General features: G+C 42.2%; 1 protein-coding gene across 2 annotated transcripts in view; it reads left to right on the top strand.

Annotated features, from left to right (window-relative positions):
* The first annotated feature begins 1,200 nt into the window (after nt 1-1,200).
* LOC123994133 (sideroflexin-5-like) overlaps nt 1,201-27,643 on the top strand; it is a 38,639-nt gene continuing 12,196 nt past the window's right edge. Inside the window, exons 1-10 of one of the 2 annotated variants that reach the window (XM_046296649.1) lie at nt 1,201-1,335; nt 15,916-15,984; nt 16,420-16,497; nt 24,349-24,375; nt 24,516-24,570; nt 24,664-24,689; nt 24,966-25,019; nt 25,157-25,213; nt 26,758-26,823; nt 27,039-27,129. In XM_046296649.1, coding sequence (XP_046152605.1) covers nt 1,279-1,335; nt 15,916-15,984; nt 16,420-16,497; nt 24,349-24,375; nt 24,516-24,570; nt 24,664-24,689; nt 24,966-25,019; nt 25,157-25,213; nt 26,758-26,823; nt 27,039-27,129 — 580 coding nt within the window. In that variant the 5' untranslated portion in view covers nt 1,201-1,278. Of the gene's footprint in view, nt 1,336-15,915; nt 15,985-16,419; nt 16,498-17,245; nt 17,282-24,348; nt 24,376-24,515; nt 24,571-24,663; nt 24,690-24,965; nt 25,020-25,156; nt 25,214-26,757; nt 26,824-27,038; nt 27,130-27,643 lie in introns of those variants that run through there. The other variant, XM_046296650.1, reaches the window with a different exon arrangement.

Below are 27,643 nucleotides of genomic sequence, written 5' to 3'. Positions count from 1 at the left end.
AGGTTACACATGATCTAGCCTAGTGGTTAGAGTGTTGGACTAGTAACCGGAAGGTTGCAAGTTCAAACCCCTGAGCTGACAAGGTACAAATCTGTCGTTCTGCCCCTGAACAGGTAGTTAACCCACTGTTCCTAGGCTGACATTGAAAATAAGAATTAGTTCTTAACTGACTTGCCTAGTTAAATAAAGGTTAAAAATAATATCAGGTTAGTATCAGTTTACACATTGAATGAATAGCTTTGAATTGCTCGAATGTAAAAATGCATGGCTTGTCTTTCCAGTAACTTTATAACAAGACTTAATTCAAACTTCCACATTACAGAAGCTCAAAGGTTGAAGTCAAACATTTCTGGCTAAACTTAAATCAGAATAGCGGTAACCCTAACCTACTGTACAGTAAGCCTACAGCATTTGTATTTAGACCCTTTTCAAACATTGTTTGATCAGCTTTACACCAGGTATGGGCCAAATCACAAGGAAGTGGTACTGGCTAAGCATGCAGCGTGAGGTCCTTTACACAAGCTTGTTCATTACAAAAATGTCATTGGGTGTTGTGATTAATGCTGTCTTCTGCTGACTCCTAGGCTCATTGTGTAGCCACAGGAGTCTCTTGAGGGGAGGATATCACATAATAATGGCTGGAAAGGAGGGAATGGAATGGCATCAAATACATTGAAACCATGTGTTTGATACCATTCCACTGATTCTGCTCCAGCAATTACTACAAGCCAGTCCTCCCCAATTAAGGTGCCACCAACCTCCTCTGGTACAGACAGTGCAACACTGTGCAAGTAAAATTGGGTCAACAGGGGTTCCTCTGTGAATCTATGTAACATATATGAATGACCACACCACAAGAACCATTATGCAACCTCTCAGCTGATCAGTTCTTTGGGATGTGTAGTCATCTTGACTGACTTTCGCTGTGTAACGCGACATGACAGAAACTACACATCCCAAATAACATCGCGATTAATCGCTTCAGTCGTTTCACTGGATTTCCAGTCACCTAAATCCAAATGTACTATATTGTAAAAACGAATGAAAACGAAAAATTGCTGGACTTGTTAATTGAAGGTTAGGCATAAAGTTAGCAGTGTGGTTAAGATTGGGTTTGAAATCACATTTTATGAAGATAATTTGTAGAAATGGGCGGGGTTTATGACTTTGTGGTTGTAGTAACTAGTGACAACCGTTTCACTGGAAGTGTAGCTAGTTCACTACTTAAAAATCCAGTTTCATGATTCACTTCATTAATAAATCATCTGATTCGCTGTCATGGCGCAATATGCAGCTTGTCCTGCGTTCCAGTTTGGAAGACCTCGATATGATCAGGTAAAGGATATTTTTTTACTAATCACATTGCTATCTCTGAAAAGGGTGCAAAACACAACATCTTTGCAGATCTCCGACCTGTTCCTGCGAGCGCATCGTTATGCTCGCTGCTTTTTACTTTGTAGCGAAAGTTGCCTCTGGTGTCCGCTCGAAAAATGTTTTTGTCTTTGTAGTGCAATTTCTCTTTATGCTCTGTGTAAATGTATGAAAGTATGCTACTTTCTTGGAATTAACAAGTAGCGGGGATTTGTTTCGGAGTTGATAGCAGGGTTGGCCGCCCCAGTGTAGCTAGATACTGAAGCTTCTTCATCAATGCTTTGCGGGCATCCAACGTGGTCTCAGAGAATTTTCGTATTATTCTGTACGTATATCCGAGATACATATTTTAGTAAGCTATGTTTCATAGAGCCCCACAGTGGAGGTGTCATAATGCCAATTTTGTGTAGGTTTACAGCTGTGACGTTTTGATAAGCATGTCAATCTCTCTCGGACAAGGTGACTTATCAATATATTCAGCTTTATTTCTACAGTAGACATCATGCAAGACTACAAATCCCGGCAAGCTCCTGCATATCTCAAGCTGACACCTTTGCTAAGAGGTATTGTGTCAATTTAAAACTTCCACCCATCGCTCCACAAAAGCTGAGCAAGGGGAACCACTACTTCAAGGTCTCAGAGCAAGTGACGTCACCGATTAAAACGCTATTTAGCGCGCACCACCGCTAACTAAGCTAGCTGTTTCACATCCGTTACATATAGCTAACCCAGTGATTCTTACCTTTTCCTCAATTCGGCAGTCTAGTCCAGATCATGGCATTAGTATTTTCTTTATGATAGCCACATTAGCAGCTAATTAGAATTTCATTTTGAGGGGTTAAATACAGGAGAATATATTGATAAGTCACCTTGTTCTCTAGGGAGTTTCGCACTGTTATCAAAACGTCACGCCAGGGTAAACCCACACAACACAGCCCTTATTTTAAGTGTTTAAAAAAAAAGGAATGGTGGAAAAACAATTGGAACCATTTCCTTGTTTGACTGCTACGTTTTATGGGTATTATTATGACTGTTACTGTGGTACTTTATGATATGTATTCATTTGTGGATGTCGATAATCCATTTTGTATGATGTGTTAAGAATTACAATTTGTACAATATGTTATACATTTGCATAAATTACAGCATATTATGAATTTGAACAAAGTATGATATGTTACGAATTCCAATTTGTTGTGGTTAACGTTAGCTAGCTCTAGTGGTCACGTGTTAAGGTTCGCTGTTAGGTTAAAGGATCAGTGGAAGGGTTAGGGTTAGCTGACGTGCTAAATAGTTGCAAAGTTGCTAAAGTCGTACATGATGAGGTTCGAACACGCAACCTTTGGGTTGCTAGATGTTCACTTTATACGCCCACCCATCCAACTTGACCATCCACCCTCCTTTCATTTTTGCCATTCTATCTTGTGTAACCATACCAAACGTAACATATCATACTAACTTGAGTGTCCTGGATTTATGTTTACTATGTTACATCTAGTCTGAGACCAGTCTGGGACATCCTGTGGCCATAATAATTATAGAGAGGGAGGAGGAGTCTGTCTGCAAGCGACTTCAGCATTCAGGTTCACTCAATTATTTTATGTTTTTTTTTTCTATTGACAGTTACAGCTGATTTAAGGGATTGTATATCAATTCGCTTTCCTTAAATATTGGTCATCTGATCTATTAGTTTCCGTCTCTGAATTGTTTAATTAAGAACAAATTCTTATTTTCAATGATGGCCTAGGAACAGTGGGTTAACTGCCTGTTCAGGGGCAGAACGACAGATTTGTACCTTGTCAGCTCGGGGGTTTGAACTTGCAACCTTCCAATTACTAGTCCAACGCTCTAACCAGTAGGCTACCCTGCCACCCCAATCAGGGCATACAAACTACAATCTCTGTCCTAAATTAACCTATTGCACATGTGCGCCCAGCATTTATTACACCTTAGTAGACTGCACCTAATATAGAATAGAACAGCCAAAATAGAATAGCTTTATTCTTACTTCTTATGTGACATCCGGAATAGATTTCTACATTTGTGCAGGTTTATGTCTAGCACAAACTCAAACTTTCAAGAGGGATAAAAAAGTGACAATTAAGAATGTAGCTTATGTACACTGAGCAACAATTTCTAAGATTTTACAGTTCATATAAGGAAATCCGTCAACTGAAATAAATAAATTAGGCCCTAATATATGGATTTCACATGATTGGGAATACAGATATGAATCTGTTGGTCACAAATAGGTAAAAAAAAAAAATGGGCCTCAGGATCTTGTCACAGTATCTGTCTGTGCATTCAAATTGCCGTCAATAAAATGCAATTGTGTTTGTTGCCTGTAGCTTATGCCTGCCTGCTCATACCATAACCTCAAGAGGTTGGAGGCGGCTTATGGTAGAGAAATTAATGTAAAATTATCTGGCAACAACTCTGGTGGACATTCCTGCAGTCAGAATGTCAATTGCTTGCTTCCCTCAACCTGAGACATCTTTGGTATTGTGTTGTGTGACAAAACTGCACATTTTACAGTGACCTGTTATTGTCCCCAGCACAAGATGCACCCATGTAATAATCATTCTGTTTAATCAGATTCTTGATATTCCACACTTGTCAGATGGATATACATAATACATGCTCACTAACAGGGACTTAAACAAATTTGGCACAATTTGAGAGAAACAAGCTTTTTGTGTGTATGGAACATTTCTGGGATCTTTTATTTTAGTTCATGAAACATGGGACCAACACTTTACATGTTGCGTTTATATTTTTGTTCAGTATTAGAAGGCTCTTCATTTTCCTAAATAATTTCTCCCCCCTTCTGCCCATTTTAAATATGTTTAGCAAAAAACACTTTAATTTCTGATTTTTGTAGAATATTATGCATCTTCTAAACTGTTGGCTAAATCAGACAGTGAAGAGTCTGGGTTATCTCATATTGACATTTGTCTGTCATTCTCTTTTGAATATCCGTCAAAATGTCTGTCCTGTGAAGTGATTATGCACTTGCAGTGGTCAACTAGACCGATAATGTGACCTTCACGTTGGCTCAAATTGCAACTCTGTTTTTGGAAACCGTTCACGACCGCTGGCAATTAATGAGATTAAAAGGTCTGTAACCTCACTTTACATTTACATTTAAGTCATTTAGCAGACGCTCTTATCCAGAGCGACTTACAAATTGGTGCATTCACCTTATGACATCCAGTGGAACAGTCACTTTACAATAGTGCATCTAAATCTTAAGGGGGGGGGGGTGAGAGGGATTACTTATCCTATCCTAGGTATTCCTTAAAGAGGTGGGGTTTCAGGTGTCTCCGGAAGGTGGTGATTGACTCCGCTGTCCTGGCGTCGTGAGGGAGTTTGTTCCACCATTGGGGGGCCAGAGCAGCGAACAGTTTTGACTGGGCTGAGCGGGAGCTGTACTTCCTCAGTGGTAGGGAGGCGAGCAGGCCAGAGGTGGATGAACGCAGTGCCCTTGTTTGGGTGTAGGGCCTGATCAGAGCCTGGAGGTACTGAGGTGCCGTTCCCCTCACAGCTCCGTAGGCAAGCACCATGGTCTTGTAGCGGATGCGAGCTTCAACTGGAAGCCAGTGGAGAGAACGGAGGAGCGGGGTGACGTGAGAGAACTTGGGAAGGTTGAACACCAGACGGGCTGCGGCGTTCTGGATGAGTTGAAGGGGTTTAATGGCACAGGCAGGGAGCCCAGCCAACAGCGAGTTGCAGTAATCCAGACGGGAGATGACAAGTGCCTGGATTAGGACCTGCGCCGCTTCCTGTGTGAGGCAGGGTCGTACTCTGCGGATGTTATAGAGCATGAACCTACAGGAACGGGCCACCGCCTTGATGTTGGTTGAGAACGACAGGGTGTTGTCCAGGATCACACCAAGGTTCTTGGCGCTCTGGGAGGAGGACACAATGGAGTTGTCAACCGTGATGGCGAGATCATGGAACGGGCAGTCCTTCCCCGGGAGGAAGAGCAGCTCCGTCTTGCCGAGGTTCAGCTTGAGGTGGTGATCCGTCATCCACACTGATATGTCTGCCAGACATGCAGAGATGCGATTCGCCACCTGGTCATCAGAAGGGGGAAAGGAGAAGATTAATTGTGTGTCGTCTGCATAGCAATGATAGGAGAGACCATGTGAGGTTATGACAGACCATGTGAGGTTATGACAGACCATGTGAGGTTATGACACTTGTATTTGGCCTTCTGTATAGTGGAATTCAGTGTTTGAGGCTAGCCTATTTTAAAACAGCTGTGAATGCAATATTATGTTATAAGGAAATTATTTACCGGCTAAAATGGTAAAGCACAAAGTCCAAAGAAAGTCTCATTTGTTGTTGCCTGGCCGTGTTTATTGCCTTTTTATATATATTATAGGCATTTCTCATCAAAATGCATGGAGGTGGAATAACAAGAAGCCAACCAATAAGGGACACTTGCCCCTTCGTTGGAAGCAACCCAATCCCTCACAGATAACTGATGATAGTCATTTTATCAGGATATTGCATGGCACCAAGTAGTCTATTCTCAGCGCCAAGAGGCTTAATAACAGTCTATTTAGACTTCCATTTTGCAACCTCTGATGCAATTGCAAAACACAAACAATTTTGTTCATGTGAATTGTTCCAAAAATTGAGTCATCCTGCATTTCAAAATTTGGAATTTCATCATTACAAGCATCCATTCATATGTCAAACACTGCATTTATCAGTGGGCGAGGGACAGTTTCATTGTTTCACAAATAGAACATCCACCTTTTTTTGTGCCCCAAAAACCTTCAGCACAGTAATATGCAGTAACATTTTCAGTTTATTGCATCAAAGCAGTTACAATTAGGCCATCTCGTGAATCAGCATAAATCTCCCTGTCTCGTATTGCAGCCGCACGTGATACATCTCTGCTAGCTGTGTTTTGTATTCTCTGGTGAGCTGAAGCACATGCATAATTAAAGCGGTCTCCTCACATGGAGCCTGTTCTCTTCACCCAGCCATACAAAACAGAGCTACACATATGGGCTGTGAGGACATTATACAGTCTATGGGCAGTGAGGACACTGAATAATGAAAGGATACACAGATTTACAGAATGGTAGTGACTATGTTCTTCACAATTACATGTCACGAGCGGTTGAGGAGCGTGTTTTAAATGAAAACCGAATGTAGGAAAGATAATGAAGATGGAGAAATTAGCTCTCCTGTCTTGCCTTTCTTCACCTGCCCCTCATAAGTGATAAATGGCTCGAAGGCATCTGACTGAAGTTGAAATGTTTCAGTCCATCTGGTTAGCAAAAAGACTCTTGGCATGCACTGCCATCATGCCTTTTCAAACTGTTGGCACACAATGTTCAGCCAGGCCCATCTAGTAAGGGAACTGGAAAAGTGATATGCTTCACCACCAAGTAATGACAATTCTGACTGCGTTGAAGAAAATATGCTCAAGTGCTCTTCAAATCAAATTTTATTAGTCACACGGGCCGAGCACAACAGGTGTAGACCTTACAGTGAAATGCTTACCTACGAGCTCCTAACCACAGTGCAGTTTCAAAAAATATGGATAAGAATAAGAGAGAAAATAAATTAAAGAGCAGCAGTAAAAAATAACAATATATACAGGGCATATACAGGGCGTTGCCGGTATAGAGTCAATGTGCGGGGGCACCGGTTAGTTGAGATAGTATGTACATATAGGTAGAGTTAAATAAAGTGACTATGCATAGATGACGCCAGAGAGTGGTGGGGTTGGGCAATGCAAATAGTCTGGGTAGCCATTTGACCAGATGTTCAGGAGTCTTATGGCTTGGGGGTAGAAGCTGTTTAGAAGCCTAATGGACCTAGACTTGGCACTCCAGGACCGCTTGCCTTGTGGAAGCAGAGAGAACAGTCTATGACTAGAGTGGCTGGAGTCTTTGACAATATTTAGGGCCTTCCTCTGACACCACCTGGTATGGAGGTCCTGGATGGCAGTAAGCTTGGCCCCAGTGATGTACTGGGCCATTCGCACTACGCTCTGTAGTGCCCTGCGGTCGGAGGCCGAGCAGTTGCCATACCAGGCAGTGATGCAACCAGTCAGGATGCTCTCGATGGTGTTGCTATAGAGCCTTTTTGAGGATCTGAGGACCCATGCCAAATCTTTTCAGTCTCCTGAGGGGGAGTAGGTTTTGTCGTGCCCGTTTCACAACTGTCATGGTGTGCTTGGACCATGTTAGTTTGTTGGTGATGTGGACCCCAAGGAACTTGAAGCACTCAACCTGCTCCACTGTAGCCCCGTCGATGAGAATGGGGGCGTGGTCGGTCCTCCTTTTCCTGTAATCCAGAATAATCTCCGTTGTCTTGGTCACTTTGAGGGAGAGGTTGTTGTCCTGGTACCACACGGCCAGGTCTCTGACCTCCTCCTTGTAGGCTGTCTCGTTGAAGTCGGTGATCAGGCCTATCACAGTTGTGTCCGGCAAATTTAATGATGTTGTTGGAGTCGTGCCTGGCCGTGCAGTCATGAGTGAACAGGGAGTACGGGAGGGGGCTGAGCACATATCCTTACATTTACATTTACATTTAAGTCATTTAGCAGACGCTCTTATCCAGAGCGACTTACAAATTTGAGGGCCCCTGTGGTGAGGATCAGCGTGGTGGATGTGTTGTTACCTACCTTTACCATCTGGGGGTGGCCCGTCAGCAAGTGCAGGATCCAGTTGCAGAGGGAGGTGTTTAGTCCCAGGCTCCTTAGTTTAGTGATGAGTTTGAGGGCACTATGGTGTTGAACGTTAAGCTGTAGTCTATGAATAGCACTCTCACATAAGTGTCCCTTTTGTCCAGGTGGGAAAGGGCAGTGTGGAGTGCAATAGAGACTGCATCATCTGTGGATCTTTTTGGGCGGTATGCAAATTGAAGTCTAGGGTTTCTGGAATGATTGTGTTGTGAGCCATGACCAGCCTTTCAAAGCACTTCATAGCTACAGACATGAGTGCTATGGGTCAGTAGTCATTTAGGCAGAGGCACTATGCTGGTCTGTTTAAAACATGTTGGTATTACAGACTCGGACAGGGAAAGGTTGAAAATGTCAGTGAAGACACTTGCTAGTTGATCAGCGCATGCTCGCAGTACACGTGCCTGTAATCCATCTAGCCCTGCGGCCCTGTGAATGTTGACCTGTTTAAAGGTTTTGCTCACATTGGTTGTGGAGAGCGTGATCACACAGTCTTATGGTACAGCTGGTGCTCTCATGCATGTTTCAGTGTTATTTGCATCAACGCGAGCATAGAAGCAGTTTAGCTCGTCCAGTTTAGCTCGTCCCTGTCACGTCCGACGAGCGTCAGAGCCAGTGATTCGATCTTAGTCCTATATTGACAATTTGCCTGTTTCATGGTTCGTCGGAGGGCATAGCGGGATTTCTTATAAGCTTCCGGGTTAGAGTCCCCCTCCTTGAAAGCGGCAGCCTTTAGCTCAGTGTGGATGCTGCCTGTAATACATAGCTTCTGGTTGGGGTATGTACGTATGGTCACTGTGGGTACGACGTCAACGATGCACTTACTGATGAAGCCAATGACAGATGAGGTGTACTCCTCAATGCCATTGGAGGAATCCGTGAACATATTCCAGTCTGTGCCAGCAAAACAGTCCTGTATCAAATCAAATGTTATTGGTGACATACACATGGTTAGCAGATGTTAATGCGAGTGTAGCAAAATTATTGTGCTTCTAGTTCCGACTGGGCAGTAATATCTAACAATTTCACAACCACTACCTTATACACACAAGTGTAAAGGAATGAATAAGAATATGTACATGTAAATATATGGATGAGCGATGGCCGAATGGCATAGGCAAGTTGCAGTAGATGGTATAGAGTACAGTATATACATATGAGATTAGTAATGTAGGGTGTAGGGTATGTAAACATTATATAAAGTGGCATTGTTTAAAGTGACTAGTGATACATTTATTACATCCAATTTTTAATTATTAAAGTGTCTAGAGATTTGAGTCAGTATGTTGGCAGCAGCCACTCAATGTTAGTGGTGGCTATTTAACAGTCTAATGGCCTTGAGATAGAAGCTGTTTTTCAGTCTCTCGGTCCCAGCTTTGATGCACCTGTACTGACCTCGCTTGTCGTACCAAGTGGTGATACAGCCAGACAAGATGCTCTCGATTGTGCATCTGTAGAAGTTTGTGAGTGTTTTTGGTGACAAGCCAAATATCCTCAGCCTCCTGAGGTTGAAGAGGCGCTGTTGCGCTTTCTTCACCATGTTTTCTGTCTGGGTGAACCATTTCAGTTGGTCCGTGATGTGTATGCCGTGGATCTTAAAACTTCCCACCTTCTCCACTCCTGTCCCATCGATGTGGATAAGGGGAGCTCCCTCTGCTGTTTCCTGAAGTCCACAATCTGTAGCTTAGCATCTGCTTCATCTGACCACTTTTTTTATTGATCTAGTCACTGGTGCTTCCTGCTGTAATTGTTGCTTGTAAGCAAGAATCAGGAGGATGGAATTATGGTAAAATTTGCCAAATGGAGGGCGTGGGAGAGCTTTGTATGCATCTCTATGTGTGGAGTATAGATGGTCCAGAGTTATTTTCCATCTGGTTGCACATTTAACATGTTAATTTGGTAAAGCTGATTTAAGTTTCCCTGCATTAAAGTCCCCGGCTACTAGGAGCACCGCCTCTGGGTGAGCGGATTCTTGTTTGCTTATGGCGGAATACAGCTCATTCAATGCTATCTTGGTATCAGCCTCTTGACTGTGGTGGTATGTAAACAGCTACAAAGAAGATAGATGAAAACTCTCTCGGTAGGTAGTGTGGTCTGCAGCTTGTCATGAGAAACTCTATCTCAGGTGAGCAATAGCTCGAGACTGCCTTAGATATCGTGCAACAGCTGTTGTTTACAAAAATACAGTTGAAGTCGGATGTTTACATACACCTTAGCCAAGTACATTTAAACTTAGTTTTTCACAATTCCTGACATTCCTGATATGTGATGGCCACTCCAATACCATGATTTTGTTGTCCTTAAGCCATTTTGCCACAACTTTGAGGGTATGCTCACATAATTTTCCTACCTCATGAAGCCATCTATTTTGTGAAGTACACCAGTCCCTCCTGCAGCAAGGCACCCCACAACTAGATGCTGCCGCCCCCGTGCCTCACAGTTGGGATGGTGTTCTTCAGCTTGCAAGCCTCCCCTTTTTCCCCCAAACATAACCGTCGTTATTATGGCCAAACCGTTTTATTTTTGTTTCATCAGACCAGAGGACATTTCTCCAAAAAGTATGATCTTTGTCCCCATGTGCAGTTGCAAACTGTAGTCTGAGTTTTTTTATGGCAGTTTTAGAGCAGTGGCTTCTTCCTTGCTGAGCGGCCTTTCAGGTTATGTCGATATAGGACTCGTTTTACTGTGGATATAGATACTTTTGTACCTGTTTCCTCCAGCATCTTTACAAGTTATTTTGCTGTTCTGGGATTGATTTGTGCTTTTCGCACCAAAGTACATTCATTTCTAGGAGACAGAACGCGTGTCCTTCCTGAACGGTATGACGGGTGCGTGGTCCCATGGTGTTTATACTTGTGTACTATTATTTTTACAGATGAACATGGTACCTTCTGGCTTTTGGAAATTGCTCCCAAGGATGAACCAGACTTGTGGAGGTCTCCAATTTCTTTTCTGAGGTCTTGGCTGATTTCTTTAGATTTTCCCATGATGTCAAGCAAAGAGGCATTGAGTTTGAAGGTAGGCCTTGAAATACATCCACAGGTACACCTCCAATTGACTCAAATGATGTCAAATAGCCTATCAGAAGCTTCTAAAGCCATAACATCATTTTCTGGAATTTTCCAAGCTGTTTAAAGGCACAGTCAACTTAGTATATGTAAACTTCTGACCAGCTGGAAATGTGATACAGTGAAATAATCTTTCTGTAAACAATTGTAGAAAAAGTTACTTGTGTCATGCACAAAGTAGATGTCCTAACCGACTTGCCTAAACTGTAGTTTGTTAACAAATCATTTGTAGAGTGGTTGAAAAACGAGTTTTGATGACTCCAACCTAAGTGTACAGTGCGGCAAAAAAGTATTTAGTCAGCCACCAATTGTGCAAGTTCTCCCACTTAAAAAGATGAGAGGCCTGTAAATGTTCATCATAGGTACACTTCAACTATGACGGACAAAATGAGGAAAAAAATCCAGAAAATCACATTGTAGGATTTTTAATGAATTGATTTGCAAATTATGGTGGAAAATAAGTATTTGGTCACCTACAAACAATCAAGACTTCTGGCTCTCACAGACCTGTAACTTCTTCTTTAAGAGGCTCCTCTGTCCTCCACTCGTTACCTGTATTAATGGCACCTGTTTCAACTTGTTATCAGTATAAAAGACACCTGTCCACAACCTCAAACAGTCACACTCCAAACTCCACTATGGCCAAGACCAAAGAGCTGTCAAAGGACACCAGAAACAAAATTGTAGTCCTGCACCAGGCTGGGAAGACTGAATCTGCAATAGGTAAGCAGCTTGGTTTGAAGAAATCAACTGTGGGAGCAATTATTAGGAAATGAAAGACATACAAGACCACTGATAATCTCCCTCGATCTGGGGCTCCATGCAAGATCTCACCCCGTGGGGTCAAAATTATCACAAGAGCGGTGAGCAAATATCCCAGAACCACACTGGAGGACCTAGTGAATGACCTGCAGAGAGCTGGGACCAAAGTAACAAAGCCTACCATCAGTAACACACTACGCCGCCAGGGACTCAAATACTGCAGTGCCAGACATGTCCCCCTGCTTAAGCCAGTACATGTCCAGGCCCACCTGAAGTTTGCTAGAGAGCATTTGGATGATCCAGATGAAGATTGGTAGAATGTCATATGGTCAGATCAAACCAAACTCAACTCGTCGTGTTTGGAGAACAAAGAATGCTGAGTTGCATCCAAAGAATACCATACCTACGGTGAAGCATGGGGGTGGAAACATCATGCTTTGGGGCTGTTTTTCTGCAAAGGGACCAGGACGACTGATCCGTGTAAAGGAAAGAATGAATGGGGCCATGTATTGTGAGATTTTGAGTGAAAACCTCCTTCCATCAGCAAGGGCATTGGAGATGAAATGTGGCTGGGTCTTTCAGCATGACAATGATCCCAAACACACCGCCCGGGCAACGAAGAAGTGGCTTCGTAAGAAGCATTTCAAGGTCCTGGAGTGGCCTAGCCAGTCTTCAGATCTCAACCCCATACAAAATCTTTGGAGGGAGTTGAAAGTCTGTGTTGCCCAGCAACAGCCCCAAAACATCACTGCTCTAGAGGAGATTGGCGTAGAGGAATGGGCCAAAATACCAGCAACAGTGTGTGAAAACCTTGTGAAGACTTACAGAAAACGTTTAACCTCTGTCATTGCCAACAAAGGGTATATAACAAAGTATTGAGAGAAACTTTTGTTATTGACCAAATACTTATTTTTCACCATAATTTGCAAATAAATTCATTAAAAATCCTACAATGTGATTTTCTGGATTTTTTTTCTCATTTTGTCTGTCATGGTTGAAGTGTACCTATGATGAAAATTACAGGCCTCATCTTTTTAAGTGGGAGAACTTGCACAATTGGTGGCTGACTAAATACTTTTTTGCCCCACTGTATGTAAACTTCCGACTTCAACTGGACAAAGACTGCCGCCCTTTGTCTTACCAGATGCTGCTGTTCTATCCTGACGGTACATTGTATAACCAGCCAGCTGTATGTTGATATTGTTGTCTTTCTGCCTCCGTGAAGATGTTACAGTTTTTAATGTCCCGTTGGTAGTTTAATCTTTCCAGTAACTCGTCCAAAGATTGCACGTGTGCTAGCAGGTTTTGCACTGTGTCTTAAGAATCAACCCACATAGCTGCTCTGTCTTACTTTGTATCCCCTAAACATTAGATCACTGAACTCTACACAACAATTAGCAGGTTAACCACTTTGATTCAATCCACATCAAGTCATGTGAAATGAGATGTTAAGTAATTTGATGTTGAATTATGGGTCCCACTTTAGACAAACAACACGTTAATAAAAAGCATCTGCTAAATGACTATGACTAAAATGTATTAAAGCATTCATAATGTATTCATAAGCCCTACATGACTTTACAAAGCATCTATGAGTAATGTCATACTACAGAAAGGGTGATTATAAAAAGTCCCTATATCTGGTGCTTTGGAAAATGAAGCATAACCCTTTTGTCACCCTTTGCATAACATGGGATTTTCTTCTGGGTGATTTCTGAGCCATGGGCCATCCATATAGACCTTATTAAAGGGTTTATGAAGGCTTCCTTGAGCCTTAAAAGTGATCTTCTTTAGAGCGGGACCGGATTATTGAAGATCTGCCTATGCAACATTAATGGTATTCAATAAAGTAAAGTATCGGGTGTTTTTGAATTTTGTTCTTCTTGGACCCACCCACACTGTTAAAAATGAAGTGCTTTGTAACACTAAAACTAGTGACGTCTGAGTTGTCACCACCGTAAAGGAGACGAAACCTTTAACGTAATGGATGACTGGTGGATTGCACTGAGCCCTGGACTGTTTTGTATGTCTGCTACTGCTGACATTAGTAGTCATTGCAGATATAATACCATATTTCTGTAGATTTTTAAGAATATTAATATGATAAATACCTTACAGATCTTTGAACTGTCTTACTTTATCAATATACAAATGTGAAAGACCTGTTAATGCTATGTACTTTTGATAATCTGAAAAGATAAATCATGTTTTCTAATTATTTTCCTGGACAAACGTAATTGTTGTTTTCACAAAAATATATTTTCTTGTGTCCTTTGTTTGAGCATAATGCTGTACATTTTACCTTTTGGAATTACTGATGAGTTTATAAACACGTGACAGGACTGGAAACGCCAAAATAGTGTTTAGGAGCTCAGAAAGAGGATACACAGGACTCGAAATGCCATAATAATATTTTAATTTCACTGTTAGTCTACACCTGTTGTTTACGAAGGATGTGACATGAAAAGTGATTTATTGAGTCCATGTTCAGTCTACTTATCTCAAGTTTGAATCAGCACAACAGTCCTGAAGACTGAGTCGACTAACGCAGTGTTTTGACAAACAGGAGACCCGGGTTCACATCCACCTTTTCACATGAATGCCCACTTTACACATGTTAAACATATTGATTGTACCATTATTTATAATCTCATGAGCCTAGCAACTGTAGCCTATAATTTGTGTAAAAGCTTTAAATTCTTCTTTAAAATGTTGATCCAATTATTGACTGAATATCAATAGTTCAATCAATAGTTATGCTTTTAAAACCATTTGATTGTATGAGAGACAGTCTGACAAAACATTGTTTTTGTGTTTTGATGCTGCCCTTTTAATTTATTTGTATTGTTTACCTTTTTATTTAACTAGGCAAGTCAGTTAAGAAGAACTTCTTATTTACAATGACGGTCTACTTCGGCAAAACCCGGATGACGCTGGGCCAATTGTGCTCAGCCCTATGGGACTCCCAGTCATGGCTGGATGTGATACAGCCTGGATTCGAACCAGGGACTGTAGTGACACCTAAGGCACTGAGATGCAGTGCCTTAGACCACTGCGCCACTCAGGAGTATACACAAAGTCACCAGAAAGGGTTTTCACAACTCTCTTAAAAGCACAATTGTTCAGATTGAAGAACCACTTTGGGTGTTTCAGAGTACTCCCATTCTGTTTTGAAATAGATTTAGTATTTCATAACACATACATTAGGTTTACATTCAAACACCAGATCTCCATTTAGGTGCACTACTTTTCATGGTTTTACTAGACAATGATGGTGTTTTGAGTCTTTCTATTTTAACTGCACTCTGTGCATCACTGACAACATGCGTAGCTGTTGAAGATGTCCTCTCCCTCTTTTCCCCCCCTATATTCTGCAATTGGCTTGCAAGGTTAGCCGACTGAAATGATGCATCGTAGAAATAATTCACATACATTTGTCTGAACTCGAAATCAAAAAGGATTCCCCAAAATAACATGGCGAGCTGTAGTAGAACGTTTATTTTGATTGGCTATTTTGTGCATTTATCAAAATCCAAATGTGTCATGTTAACAAGATTAGTAGGTAAATCATTCTTCTTGCATAGTTTAAATCAAACTATTAATCTGACTATTCACAATGATCATATTATTGTGTGCATACTCAGTGCCGGCCGTGTTCCTATTGGTCAGTATAGTCTCGTAACACCAGCCACACTAGACGATAAAGGCACCAAAAATCGGACACTGCCAGAACTGTCGGAGCCTACGACCGCACGTAAAGTACTTAATCGGCAGACCTAGACACTGTCACACTGAACGAGCCAAGATGTCTGACAGTCGTTAACGACCTAAGAATTTGCCCACAACTTGTACATTTTGTCTGGGATGGCAAAATCGTGACATAAGACAGCTAAAATTGTACAGTCTGCAATGGCTTTAACCTATTTACAGAGATTGGGTGTTAAGATTTGGTAGTACTGTATGGTTAGCTCATCAATAATTAACTAGGCTCTTTCTCTATTCCAGAGTACCTTTCTTGGCCGGCTGAGACACTTTGTAGCGATCATCGACCCCAGCACACTCTTTGTGTCTGAGGTAAGGTACAGTTGAAAACATCCATCCACATACTGTTTTAATAAATCAGCTATAGTTTTTGTAAGAGATACAAAAAATGTGGCCTTCCACTGACTTTCTGATTGAATATGAGACTTGGGAACTCTGGCAACAGGAGAATGCCGTCCACATTATACTGTAGATCTGGAATCCAATCTGATAGCGCAGGGACGGACTTGGAACAGAATTTCTCACACAACACCCCCCCACCCCCAAAATCCCCATTATTAGCCAAATAATTATTCGTAAAAAAACAAACAATTTCGACAGGCCCCCTGGGCTAAAGATGGACCAGCCCATCTGACATTTGCCAGAACTGCCGTTACCTAGTCCTTCTCTAAGATAACACATTTAAGAAGAAACCTAACTACCTACCGTTAATTCTTTTGTTGACTCAAATTACTCTTATCTCTCTAGAAACGGTTGAGAGAATGCGTCAAACTCCTGGAGGATTTTCAACATGGAACACTACCACCGGGAGTTACAGATCTACAGGTGAGGTTTTAAACATGGAACACTACCACCGGGAGTTACAGATCTACAGGTGAGGTTTTAAACATGGAACACTACCACCGGGAGTTACAGATCTACAGGTGAGGTTTTAAACATGGAACACTACCACATGGAGTTACAGAACTACAGGTGAGGTTTTAAACATGGAACACTGCCACCTGGAGTTACAGAACTACAGGTGAGGTTTTAAACATGGAACACTACCACCTGGAGTTACAGAACTACAGGTGAGGTTTTAAACATGGAACACTGCCACCTGGAGTTACAGAACTACAGGTGAGGTTTTAAACATGGAACACTACCACCTGGAGTTACAGAACTACAGGTGAGGTTTTAAACATGGAACACTACCACCTGGAGTTACAGAACTACAGGTGAGGTTTTCAACATGGAACACTACCACCGGGAGTTACAGATCTACAGATGAGGTTTTAAACATGGAACACTGCCACCTGGAGTTACAGAACTACAGGTGAGGTTTTAAACATGGAACACTGCCACCTGGAGTTACAGAACTACAGGTGAGGTTTTAAACATGGAACACTACCACCTGGAGTTACAGAACTACAGGTGAGGTTTTAAACATGGAACACTACCACCTGGAGTTACAGAACTACAGGTGAGGTTTTCAACATGGAACACTACCACCGGGAGTTACAGATCTACAGATGAGGTTTTAAACATGGAACACTGCCACCTGGAGTTACAGATCTACAGGTGAGGTTTTCAACATGGAACACTACCACCGGGAGTTACAGATCTACAGGTGAGGTTTTAAACATGGAACACTACCACCAGGAGTTACAGATCTACAGGTGAGGTTTTAAACATGGAACACTGCCACCTGGAGTTACAGATCTACAGGTGAGGTTTTAAACATGGAACACTACCACCTGGAGTTACAGATCTACAGGTGAGGTTTTAAACATGGAACACTACCACCTCGAGTTACAGATCTACGGGTGATGTTTTAAACATGGAACACTGCTACCTGGAGTTACAGATCTGCAGGTGGGGTTTTAAACATGGAACACAACCACCTGGAGTTACAGAACTACAGGTGAGGTTTTTTCTATAAAAAATTATTTTGTCAGTGTTAGATTATTTACAGTGCCCTCAGAAAGTCTTCATACCCCTTCACTTTTTCCACATTTTGTTGTGTTACAGCCTGAATTGAAAATTCCTTAAACATTTAGATTTTTGGTCGCTACCCCATTAATACCAAAGTGGAAATATTTTTGACATTTTTTAAAAATTCATTAAAATTGAAAAAAATGCTGAAATGTTAATAAGTATTCAACCCCTTTTTATTTTTTACCTTTATTTAACTAGGCAATGACGGCCGAGGAACAGTGGGTTAACTGCCTTATTCAGGGGCAGAACTACAGATTTGTACCTTGTCAGCTCGGGGATTTGATCTTGCAAACTTTCGGTTACTAGTCCAACGCTCTAACCACCAGGCTACGCTGCCGCCCCATTTATGACAACCATAAATAAGTTCAGGAGTAAACATTTTGAGGAACAAGTCGCATAATAAGTTGCATAGACCCACTCTGAGTGCAATAATAGATGCTATAATTTACACTTTGAATGGTGTAACAATACACCCAGACACTACAAAGATACAGGCGTCCTTCCTTACTCAGTTGCCGGAGAGGAAGGAAACCACTCAGGGATTTCACCATGAGGTAAATGGTGACAGTTAGAGTTAAAACAGTTACAGAGTTTAACGGCTGTGATATGAAAACTGAGGATGGATCAACAACATTTTAGGTACTCCACAATGCTAACCTAATTGACAGAGTTAAAAGAAGGAAGCCTTTTCAGAATACAAATATTCCAAAACATGCATCCTGTTTGCAAGAAGGCAGTAAAGTAATACTGTAAAAAAAAATGGCAAAGCAACAGTAGCGATGCATGGGTAAAATCACAGGGGAAACTAATTCAGGATAATAAAGGCGTATTACAACTTGTGTTGTGATAATTGCGTTGTTTGCTCTATAAATAGTTCATATTCCTTGATGCCGTTTTATATATAGGCCTAAGGCAGAGACAATAACAAGACAGTGGTAGAATAAATCCAACCACACATTTGTTTCTTTACAAAACCGGAGAGCAAAATCTGTCCAGTGAAGACCACAAAACATGTTGCATGTAACAAACAGTTACATGACTTACAGCATGGTCAAGCAAGGTAATGTTTCAGACATTGTCGGACTACTAAACAGCTATTGATTTAGAACCACAGAGAGTTACCGGAAGTCACAAAGAAAACAGGAGCTGCCTCGAACTATTCTAGCACCATTTCAACTTCAACATTTCATCCTCATATCACCTATGCTTAGTCTAATCCAGTGACAACGAAAAGATACCAAAAACTATTTAGTCCAATCAATGTAAGGTAAATATGATGTGGCTGTGCATGGTACTGATTTCTCTCTCTCTATGTGTGTTATCAAGTAGAAGAAAACATGTTTATTCACCCATCCTTTTCATGTTGCCTAAACGGTCTATGACTCTCTCATACAATAGTTTTTTTTGCTCAAAAAAAAATAAAGGGAACACTTAAACAACACAATGTCAATCACACTTCTGTGAAATCAAACTGTCCACTTAGGAAGCAACACTGATTGACAATACAATTCACATGCTGTTGTGCAAATGGAATAGACAACAGGTGGAAATTATAGGCAATTAGCAAGACACCACCAATAAAGGAGTGGTTCTGCAGGTGGTGACCACAGACCACTTCTCAGTTCCTATGCTTCCTGGCTGATGTTTTGGTCACTTTTGAATGCTGACGGTGCTTTCACTTTAGTGGCAGCATGAGACTGAGTCTACAACCCACAGAAGTGGCTCAGATAGTGCAGCTCATCCAGGATGGCACATCAATGCGAGCTGTGGCAAGAAGGTTTGCTGTGTCTGTCAGCGGAGTGTCCAGAGCATGGAGGCGCTACCAGGAGACAGGCCAGTATATCAGGAGACGTGGATAAGGCCGTAGGAGGGCAACAACCCAGCAGCAGGACCGCTACCTCCGCCTTTGTGCAAGGAGGAGCAGGAGGAGCACTGCCAGAGCCCTGCAAAATGACCTCCAGCAGGACACAAATGTGCATGTGTCTGCTCAAACGGTCAGAAACAGACTCCATGAGGGTGGTATGAGGGCCCGACGTCCACAGGTGGGGGTTGTGCTTACAGCCCAACACCGTGCAGGACATTTCGCATTTGCCATAGAACACCAAGTTTGGCAAATTCGCCACTGGCGCCCTGTGCTCTTCACCAATGAAAGCAGGTTCACACTGAGCACATGTGACAGACGTGACAGAGTCTGGAGACGCCGTGGAGAACATTCTGCTGCCTGCAACATCCTCCCGCATGACCGGTTTGTCGGTGGGTCAGTCATGGTGTGGGGTGGCATTTCTTTGGGGGTCGCGCAACCCTCCATATGCTCGCCAGAGGTAGCCTGGCTGCCATTAGGTACCGAAATGAGATCCTCAGACCCCTTGTGAGACCATATGCTGGTGCGGTTGGCCCTGGGTTCCTCCTAATGCAAGACAATGCTAGACCTCATGTGGCTGGAGTGTGTCAGCAGTTCCTGCAAGAGGAAGGCATTGATGCTATGGACTGGCCCGCCCGTTCCCCAGACCTGAATCCAATTGAGCACATCTGGGATATCATGTCTCGCTCCATCCACCAACGCCACGTTGCACCACAGACTGTCCAGGAGTTGGTGGATGGTTTAGTCCAGGTCTGGGAGGAGATCCCTCAGGAGACCATCCGCCACCTCATCAGGAGCATGCCCAGGCATTGTAGGGAGGTCATACAGGCACGTGGAGGCCACACACACTACTGAGCCTCATTTTGACTTGTTTTAAGGACATTACATTAAAGTTGGATCAGCCTGTAGTGTAGTTTTCCACTTTAATTTTGAGTGCGACTCCAAATCCAGACCTCCATGGGTTGATAAATTTGATTTCCATTGATTTCTGTGGAACTTTGTTGTTAGCACATTGAACTATGTTAAGAGAAAAGTTTTTAATAAGAATATTTCATTCATTCAGATCTAGGATGTGTTATTTTAGTGTTCCCTTTATTTTTCTGAGCAGTGTAGTTGCTCGCTAACTGAACTTCCTTTCATGGGCAATGATACGCCAGGCCATCTAGTTAACATTAGTATTCTATCACAAATCAAATTTGATTTGTCACACACATACACATGGTTAGCAGATGTTAATGCGAGTGTAGCGAAATGATTGAACAGTATTCTCACGTAGGTATACCTCCTTTCCAGATGGGTTAGGGCAGTGTGCAGTGTGGTTGCGATTGTGTCGTCTGGACATATGGGAGCGGTAAACAAATTGGAGTGGGTCTAGGGTGTCAGGTAGGGTGGAGGTGATATGGTCCTTGACTAGTCTCTCAAAGCACTTCATGATGACGGAAGTGAGTGCTATGGGGCGGTATTCGTATAGCTCAGTTACCTTCGCTTTCTTGGGGACAGGAACAATGGTGGCCCTCTTGAAGCATGTGGGAACAGCAGACTGGGATAGAGATTGATTGAATATGTCCGTAAACACACCAGCCAGCTGGTCTGCGCATACTCTGATGACGCGGCTGGGGATAACGTCTGGGCCTGCAGCCTTGCGAGGGTTAACACGTTTAAATGTTTTACTCATGTCGGCTGCAGTGAAGGAGAGTCCGCAGGTTTTGGTAGTGGGCCGTGTCAGTGGCACTGTGTTGTCCTCAAAGCGAGCATAGAAGTTGTTTAGTCTGTCTGGGAGCAAGACATCCTGGTCCGTGACCGGACTGTTTTTTTTTTTGTATTCCGTGATTGACTGTAAATCCTGTCACATACCTCTTGTGCCTGAGCCGTTGAATTGCGACTCTACTTTGTCTCTATACTGACCCTTAGTTTGTTTGATTGCCTTGCGGAGGGAATAGCTACACTGTTTGTATTCAGTCATGGTTCCAGTCACCTTGCCCTGGTTAAAAGCAATGGGTCGCGCTTTCAGTTTTGCGTGAATGCTGCCATCAATCCACGATTTCTGGTTTGGGAATGTTTTAATAGTTGCTATGGGGACGACATCGCCGATGCACTTGCTAATAACCTCGCTCACCGAATCAGCGTATTCGTCAATGTTGTTGTTTGACGCAATGCGGAACATATCCCAGTCCACGTGATCGAAGCAATCTTGAAGCATGGAATCCGATTGGTCGGACCAGCGTTGAACAAACCTGAGAGTGGGAGCTTCCTGTTTTAGTTTCTGTCTATAGGCTGGAAGCAACAATGGAATCGTGGTCAGCTTTTCCGAAAGGAGGGCGGGAGAGGGCCTTATGCGTTGCGGAAGCTAGAATAACAATGATCCAGGGTTTTACCAGCCCTGGTAGCACAATCGATATGCTGATAGAAGTTAGGGAGTCTTGTTTTCAGATTAGCCTTGTTAAAATCCCCAGCTACAATGAATGCAGCCTCAGGATATGTGGTTTCCAGTTTACATAGAGTCAAATAAAGTTTGTTCAGGGCCATCTGTGTCTGCTTGTGGGGGGACTATATGCGGCTGTGATTATAATCGAAGAGAATTCTCTTGGTAGATAATGCGGTCGATATTTGATTGTGAGGAATTCTAAGTCAGGTGAACAGAAGGACTTAAGTTCCTGTATGTTGTTATGATCACACACGTTTCATTAATCACAAGGCATATCCCCCGACCCTCTTCTTACCAGAAAGATGCTTGTTTCTGTCGGCGCGATGAGTGAAGAAACCAGCTGGCTGTACCGACTCCGATAGCGTGTTTCGAGTGAGCCATGTTTCCGTGAAGCAAAGAATGTTACAGTCTCTTATGTCTCTCTGGAATGTTGCTTGGATTTCATCAACCTTGTTGTCAAGAGACTGGACATTGGCGAGTAGTATGCTTGGGAGTGGTGCGCGATGTGCCCGTCTCCGGAGCCTGACCAGAAGACCGCTTCATCTGCTCCTTTTATGGCGACGTTGTTTTGGTTCGCCGGCTGGGATCTGATCCATTGTCCTGCGTGGTGGGCAAAACACAGGATCCGCTTCGGGGAAAGTCGTATTCCTGGTCGTAATGATGGTGAGTTGACGTTGCTCTTATATCCAGTAGTTCCTCCCGACTGAATGTAATAAAACCTAAGATTACCTGGTGTACCAATGTAAGAAATAATGTGTATTCATGTTTTCTACATCTAGCTACATGTGGAACTTCCATCCTCTCAGGCCAGGGTCACAATGTATGAATTTATGTTTGGGTAGGGTAGCCTAGTGGATAGAGCGTTGGACTAGTAACCGAAAGGTTGCAAGTTCAAATCCTCGAGCTGACAAGGTACAAATCTATCGTTCTGCCCCTGAACAGGCAGTTATAACCCACTGTTCCAAGGCCATCATTGAAAATAAGAATTTGTTCTTAACTGACTTGCCTAGTTAAATAAAGGTAAAATAAAATAAAATTGGATCAGAATCTGCATTATAATCATTGCCCAGTACAGAGAAATAAGTCCAAATCCCTATCTCCATCCAAGGTTAATTTAGAAAAGGGATGATTTTTGCTAGCTTGCCACCAGAAGACAACAACACAACGAGATGCAACAATTCCATTTTTTTTCTGTCAATAATGACGTTTGGCTTGTGATGTAATTGGTCTGAAGCCAAATCCAAACTGACTTCCCTTGACACTTTTTTTCTGTGCTGCAGGACCATTCACAGCTGAGATTACTCAGTTTAGCACAATGCTTATTGGCTTATTTGTTAGTTTTTTTTATTATCAAGGAAGCCCAAATGCTCGCTGGCTTCCCTTGCATACAATGCTACGGGGGCAACAATGTCATCAGATAGATACCCTACACTTACTGAGACACAGGAATGCTGTTACGTTTGCTCTGATGCTTTCTCCGGTGAGATACATTCAGCAGCCTCTTCTGAATTGATGGAAATGTATGGAAGACAGAGAGACAAAATAATGTATATTAATGATAATAATGTAATAATGTATATGTTTTTTTCTTTTTGTCTTGAAATTTTTTGGGGAAGCCTGACTTCCCTTGGCATCCATGAATACACGCCACTCAAAGCAATTCACTTTTTGTCCTGAATTCAAAACTGATTGGCTGGGCCTTGTTCCCCAGTGGTTGGAACTGGCTGCCAAGTGAGTGGGCCTATGCCCTCCCAGGCCCACTCATGGCTGCACACCTGCCCAGTCATGTGAGATCCATAGATTAGGGCCCAATTTATTTATTTAAATTGACTGATATCCTTAAATTAACTGTAACTCTGTAAAATCTTTTAAGTTTTGCATGTTGCGTTTTATATTTTTGTTCAGTATATTTCAAAATCTATGGCAAAACCGGAAAATGGTTGTCTACCAATTTGACAGAGCTTGGGCAAATGTTGCCCAATCCAGGTGTGCAAAGCTCTTAGTATCTTACTCAGAAAGACTCCCAGCTGTAATCGCTGCCAAAGGTGCTTCTACAAAGTATTTACTCTGCTGTGAGATATGAGATATTTGTGCATTTCATTTTCAATATATTAGCAACAATTTCTAAAAACATTTTGTTCACTTTGTCATTATGGGGTGTTGTGTGTAGATGGATGAGAATGTTTTATTTAATCCATTTTGAATTCAGACTGTAACACAACAAAATGTGGAGTAAGTCAAGGGGTATGGATACTTTCTGAAGGCACTGTACTATTCCAAAGAGGTTTTTTGTTTTCAAGCATATTGTTAATGACGCTTGCAATATGTAGTTGTAACATACTCCTTACATTCAGCAGCCCAACATTTCCCTCACTGCTCTGAAATGACACAGATGTTGTTTTTGACTCTCTAGCTATGGGAAGCCCAAAAGGTGAAGCAGGTAAGTTTTGGTGCACGTCTGCTTTGTATAAAGCAGTTTGACCCCATTTTGACCCCATGTATTTATTGCCATACGGTACATTCCCCCTCTCCTTTTGGCAGCATGATGATGATGTTACACTATCTCATATCTGAATGCAGGCCATCATTCATCCTGACACAGGAGAGAAGATCTTCATGCCTTTCCGAATGTCAGGTATGACTTCCGAATGAAGATTTTCGACAGAGTGACTTTTATTTTGTTACTTGTCATTTTTACACTGATTTATATTATTTTGTATCTATACAGGTTATGTCCCATTTGGAACACCAATTGTAAGTCTTATATGAAAAATTACTGTATTTCATATGTATCTATGGAAAGAATATTCATCTTCGGCTATTTGTTTAATTATACATCGTCTTCACTGACTTCTTGGGGTAGATGGAAGCTTAGCTCTGGTCCAGGGTTTTAGTGTGCTTTACTGCACTTAGTAGAGGAATGTGCGCTAACAACATGGACCAGAGCTATTGGAAGCCGTCATTCTGGATCTGATAGACACAATCTAAGAGCGTAGTTGAGCTATTGTCTCCCTATCTGGTGTCATCTAGGTTGTGGGCCTTCTTCTTCCAAATCAGACTGTGGTATCTACTATTTTCTGGCAGGTAAAAAAAATGTCAAGGCACCTTTTCAACAATAACCTTTTACCATATTGTTAATATCCACATTGGATATGTTCTCCTTCCCAGTTGGGTTAACTGATGAAATTGAATTTCACTGAATGTTTTTTTTCTCCTTTCAGTGGCTGAACCAAAGTCACAATGCCTGTGTCAACTACTCAAACCGCAATGCTACTAAGGTAGCGTATGATGTTTCTAAGGTAGCATATGATGTTTCTAAGGTAGCATATGATGTTTCTAAGGTAGCGTAGGATGTTTCTAAGGTAGCGTAGGATGTTTCTGCTAAGGTAGCGTAGGATGTTTCTGCTAAGGTAGCGTAGGATGTTTCTGCTAAGGTAGCGTATGATGTTGCTGCTAAGGTAGCGTATGATGTTGCTGCTAAGGTAGCGTATGATGTTGCTGCTTACGTAGCGTATGATGTTGCTGCTTAGGTAGCGTAGGATGTTGCTGCTAAGGTAGCGTAGGATGTTGCTGCTAAGGTAGCGTAGGATGTTGCTGCTAAGGTAGCGTAGGATGTTGCTGCTAAGGTAGCGTAGGATGTTGCTGCTAAGGTAGCGTAGGATGTTGCTGCTAAGGTAGCGTAGGATGTTGCTGCTAAGGTAGCGTATGATGTTGCTGCTAAGGTAGCGTATGATGTTGCTGCTAAGGTAGCGTAGGATGTTGCTGCTAAGGTAGCGTAGGATGTTGCTGCTAAGGTAGCGTAGGATGTTGCTGCTAAGGTAGCGTAGGATGTTGCTGCTAAGGTAGCGTAGGATGTTGCTGCTAAGGTAGCGTAGGATGTTGCTGCTAAGGTAGCGTAGGATGTTGCTGCTAAGGTAGCGTAGGATGTTGCTGCTAAGGTAGCGTAGGATGTTGCTGCTAAGGTAGCGTAGGATGTTGCTGCTAAGGTAGCGTAGGATGTTGCTGCTAAGGTAGCGTAGGATGTTGCTGCTAAGGTAGCGTAGGATGTTGCTGCTAAGGTAGCGTAGGATGTTGCTGCTAAGGTAGCGTAGGATGTTGCTGCTAAGGTAGGGTATGAGAGGATAATGGATTTTGTTTACGGCTTGATTCACAGAAAAGCTATTAAATTACAGTTCTGTGTAAGTGTTTTTAGTCCATAGACTGTGCTGCTCAATAGCAACTAGCACTGCACCTCCTCCATCTGGTACTGTAGATTTCCTTCAGTGTGGTTATCACTAAAACGTCACAATACGTTTGATTTGGCTGGTGGGGGGCAAGGAGAACCCCATCTCAGCTAAAACCATTGACAAGTATGTTCCGTTTTCAAGGGATTGTTAAATAAATGTTAACTATTTGTTGTATTATCATCACCTCTTGAAGAGCATAGTCAGAACTACAAATTTCAGATTATTCAATGCAAAACAATTGCACACTTTTAGTTCCATCATCAGCGTTATACAGCAATTAACTTCTCCCCAGCAGGCAAATCGAACTCTCTGCACCTTATTGTGATGTTGTGTTAATAATTACCTATTTAACCATGGGTCATGTTTATTAGGCCCAAACAGAATAAAATTGACTGAAACAGGGAGGGATTACCTGGACTTGCAATAAGAAATGTTTTGCTAAGGTTTGCCCTAAAAAAATAAGTGTTTTGCACAAATGGCTGATGTCGAAGTGTCCATTTTCTATTTAGAGTATTCAAGGTAATGATTTTAGCCAGCGTTAGACTTATGTGAGAGGCTGTGAAATACTAAGTCATTCATGTTGTTGTTTATATTAGCCTACACCAACGTCCAAGTTTCTGCAAGGTTACTTCGGAGCTGTGACCAGTGCTGTCTCCCTTGCGGTCAGTTGTTGATTATTATACATTTATGGTAATTAATATTCAGTCTCAAAGCAGGGATTCTGTCCTGCCTATTTGTGTTATATGTAATAACATAGGTGCTACAAGTTAAATGGGTTTAAGTTTCAAAGTTTATTTGCCACATGCATTGGATACGACAGGTGTAAAACAGTACACATGTAGTTGTGGGTTTATCCTAAAGTTTGTGCTGTGTTTAGGTGGGACTGAATGTACTGATTCAGAGAGCCAACAGGTTGAGTCCAGCAACCCAAATAATCATACAGAGACTCATCCCTTTCCCAGCTGTGGGTATGTATTCATAAATAATGATTTATTAAGTGATTATCATGACCGTATTCATGTGAAAATCTAGACTTGATTAAAACACCCGTTTACCACAGTGTAATATGAGCTACAAGTGCAAATAAATACTGCCATTACGTTTGGGTTCATTCTCTGTCTTCTCCTGTATGTAGGTCTTCCCCTTTGCATCCCTCACATGGATACATCACCTTTTAACAAGAGCTGCAAATAAACTGGTGTCAGAGGAGGCAGAGTTTTGCAGGCTTATAAAATGTCCTTGCTGATGTTTTGCTGCTGACTTCTATTCAAAAGGGATGGATCAAAATAGACAGACGGGTTGAAAAAAGATATTGTCCAGGGATGGTCATGTTATTGATGACATTTCTATATTTCTCAGTGTTTTAGAATTAGTTGCTTATTAGGCTACATATCGATGTGTGCCCTCATCTCTGATTCTCCGCTGGGCTTGCAATATCAAGTGTCTATAAAATATTTAGTGCGGTCTCAATCAAATGATTCA

This window comes from Oncorhynchus gorbuscha, linkage group LG13, assembly GCF_021184085.1.
Source record: "Oncorhynchus gorbuscha isolate QuinsamMale2020 ecotype Even-year linkage group LG13, OgorEven_v1.0, whole genome shotgun sequence".
NCBI classification, from domain to species: domain Eukaryota; kingdom Metazoa; phylum Chordata; class Actinopteri; order Salmoniformes; family Salmonidae; genus Oncorhynchus; species Oncorhynchus gorbuscha.
This window is presented reverse-complemented; position numbering and strand designations above follow the sequence as displayed.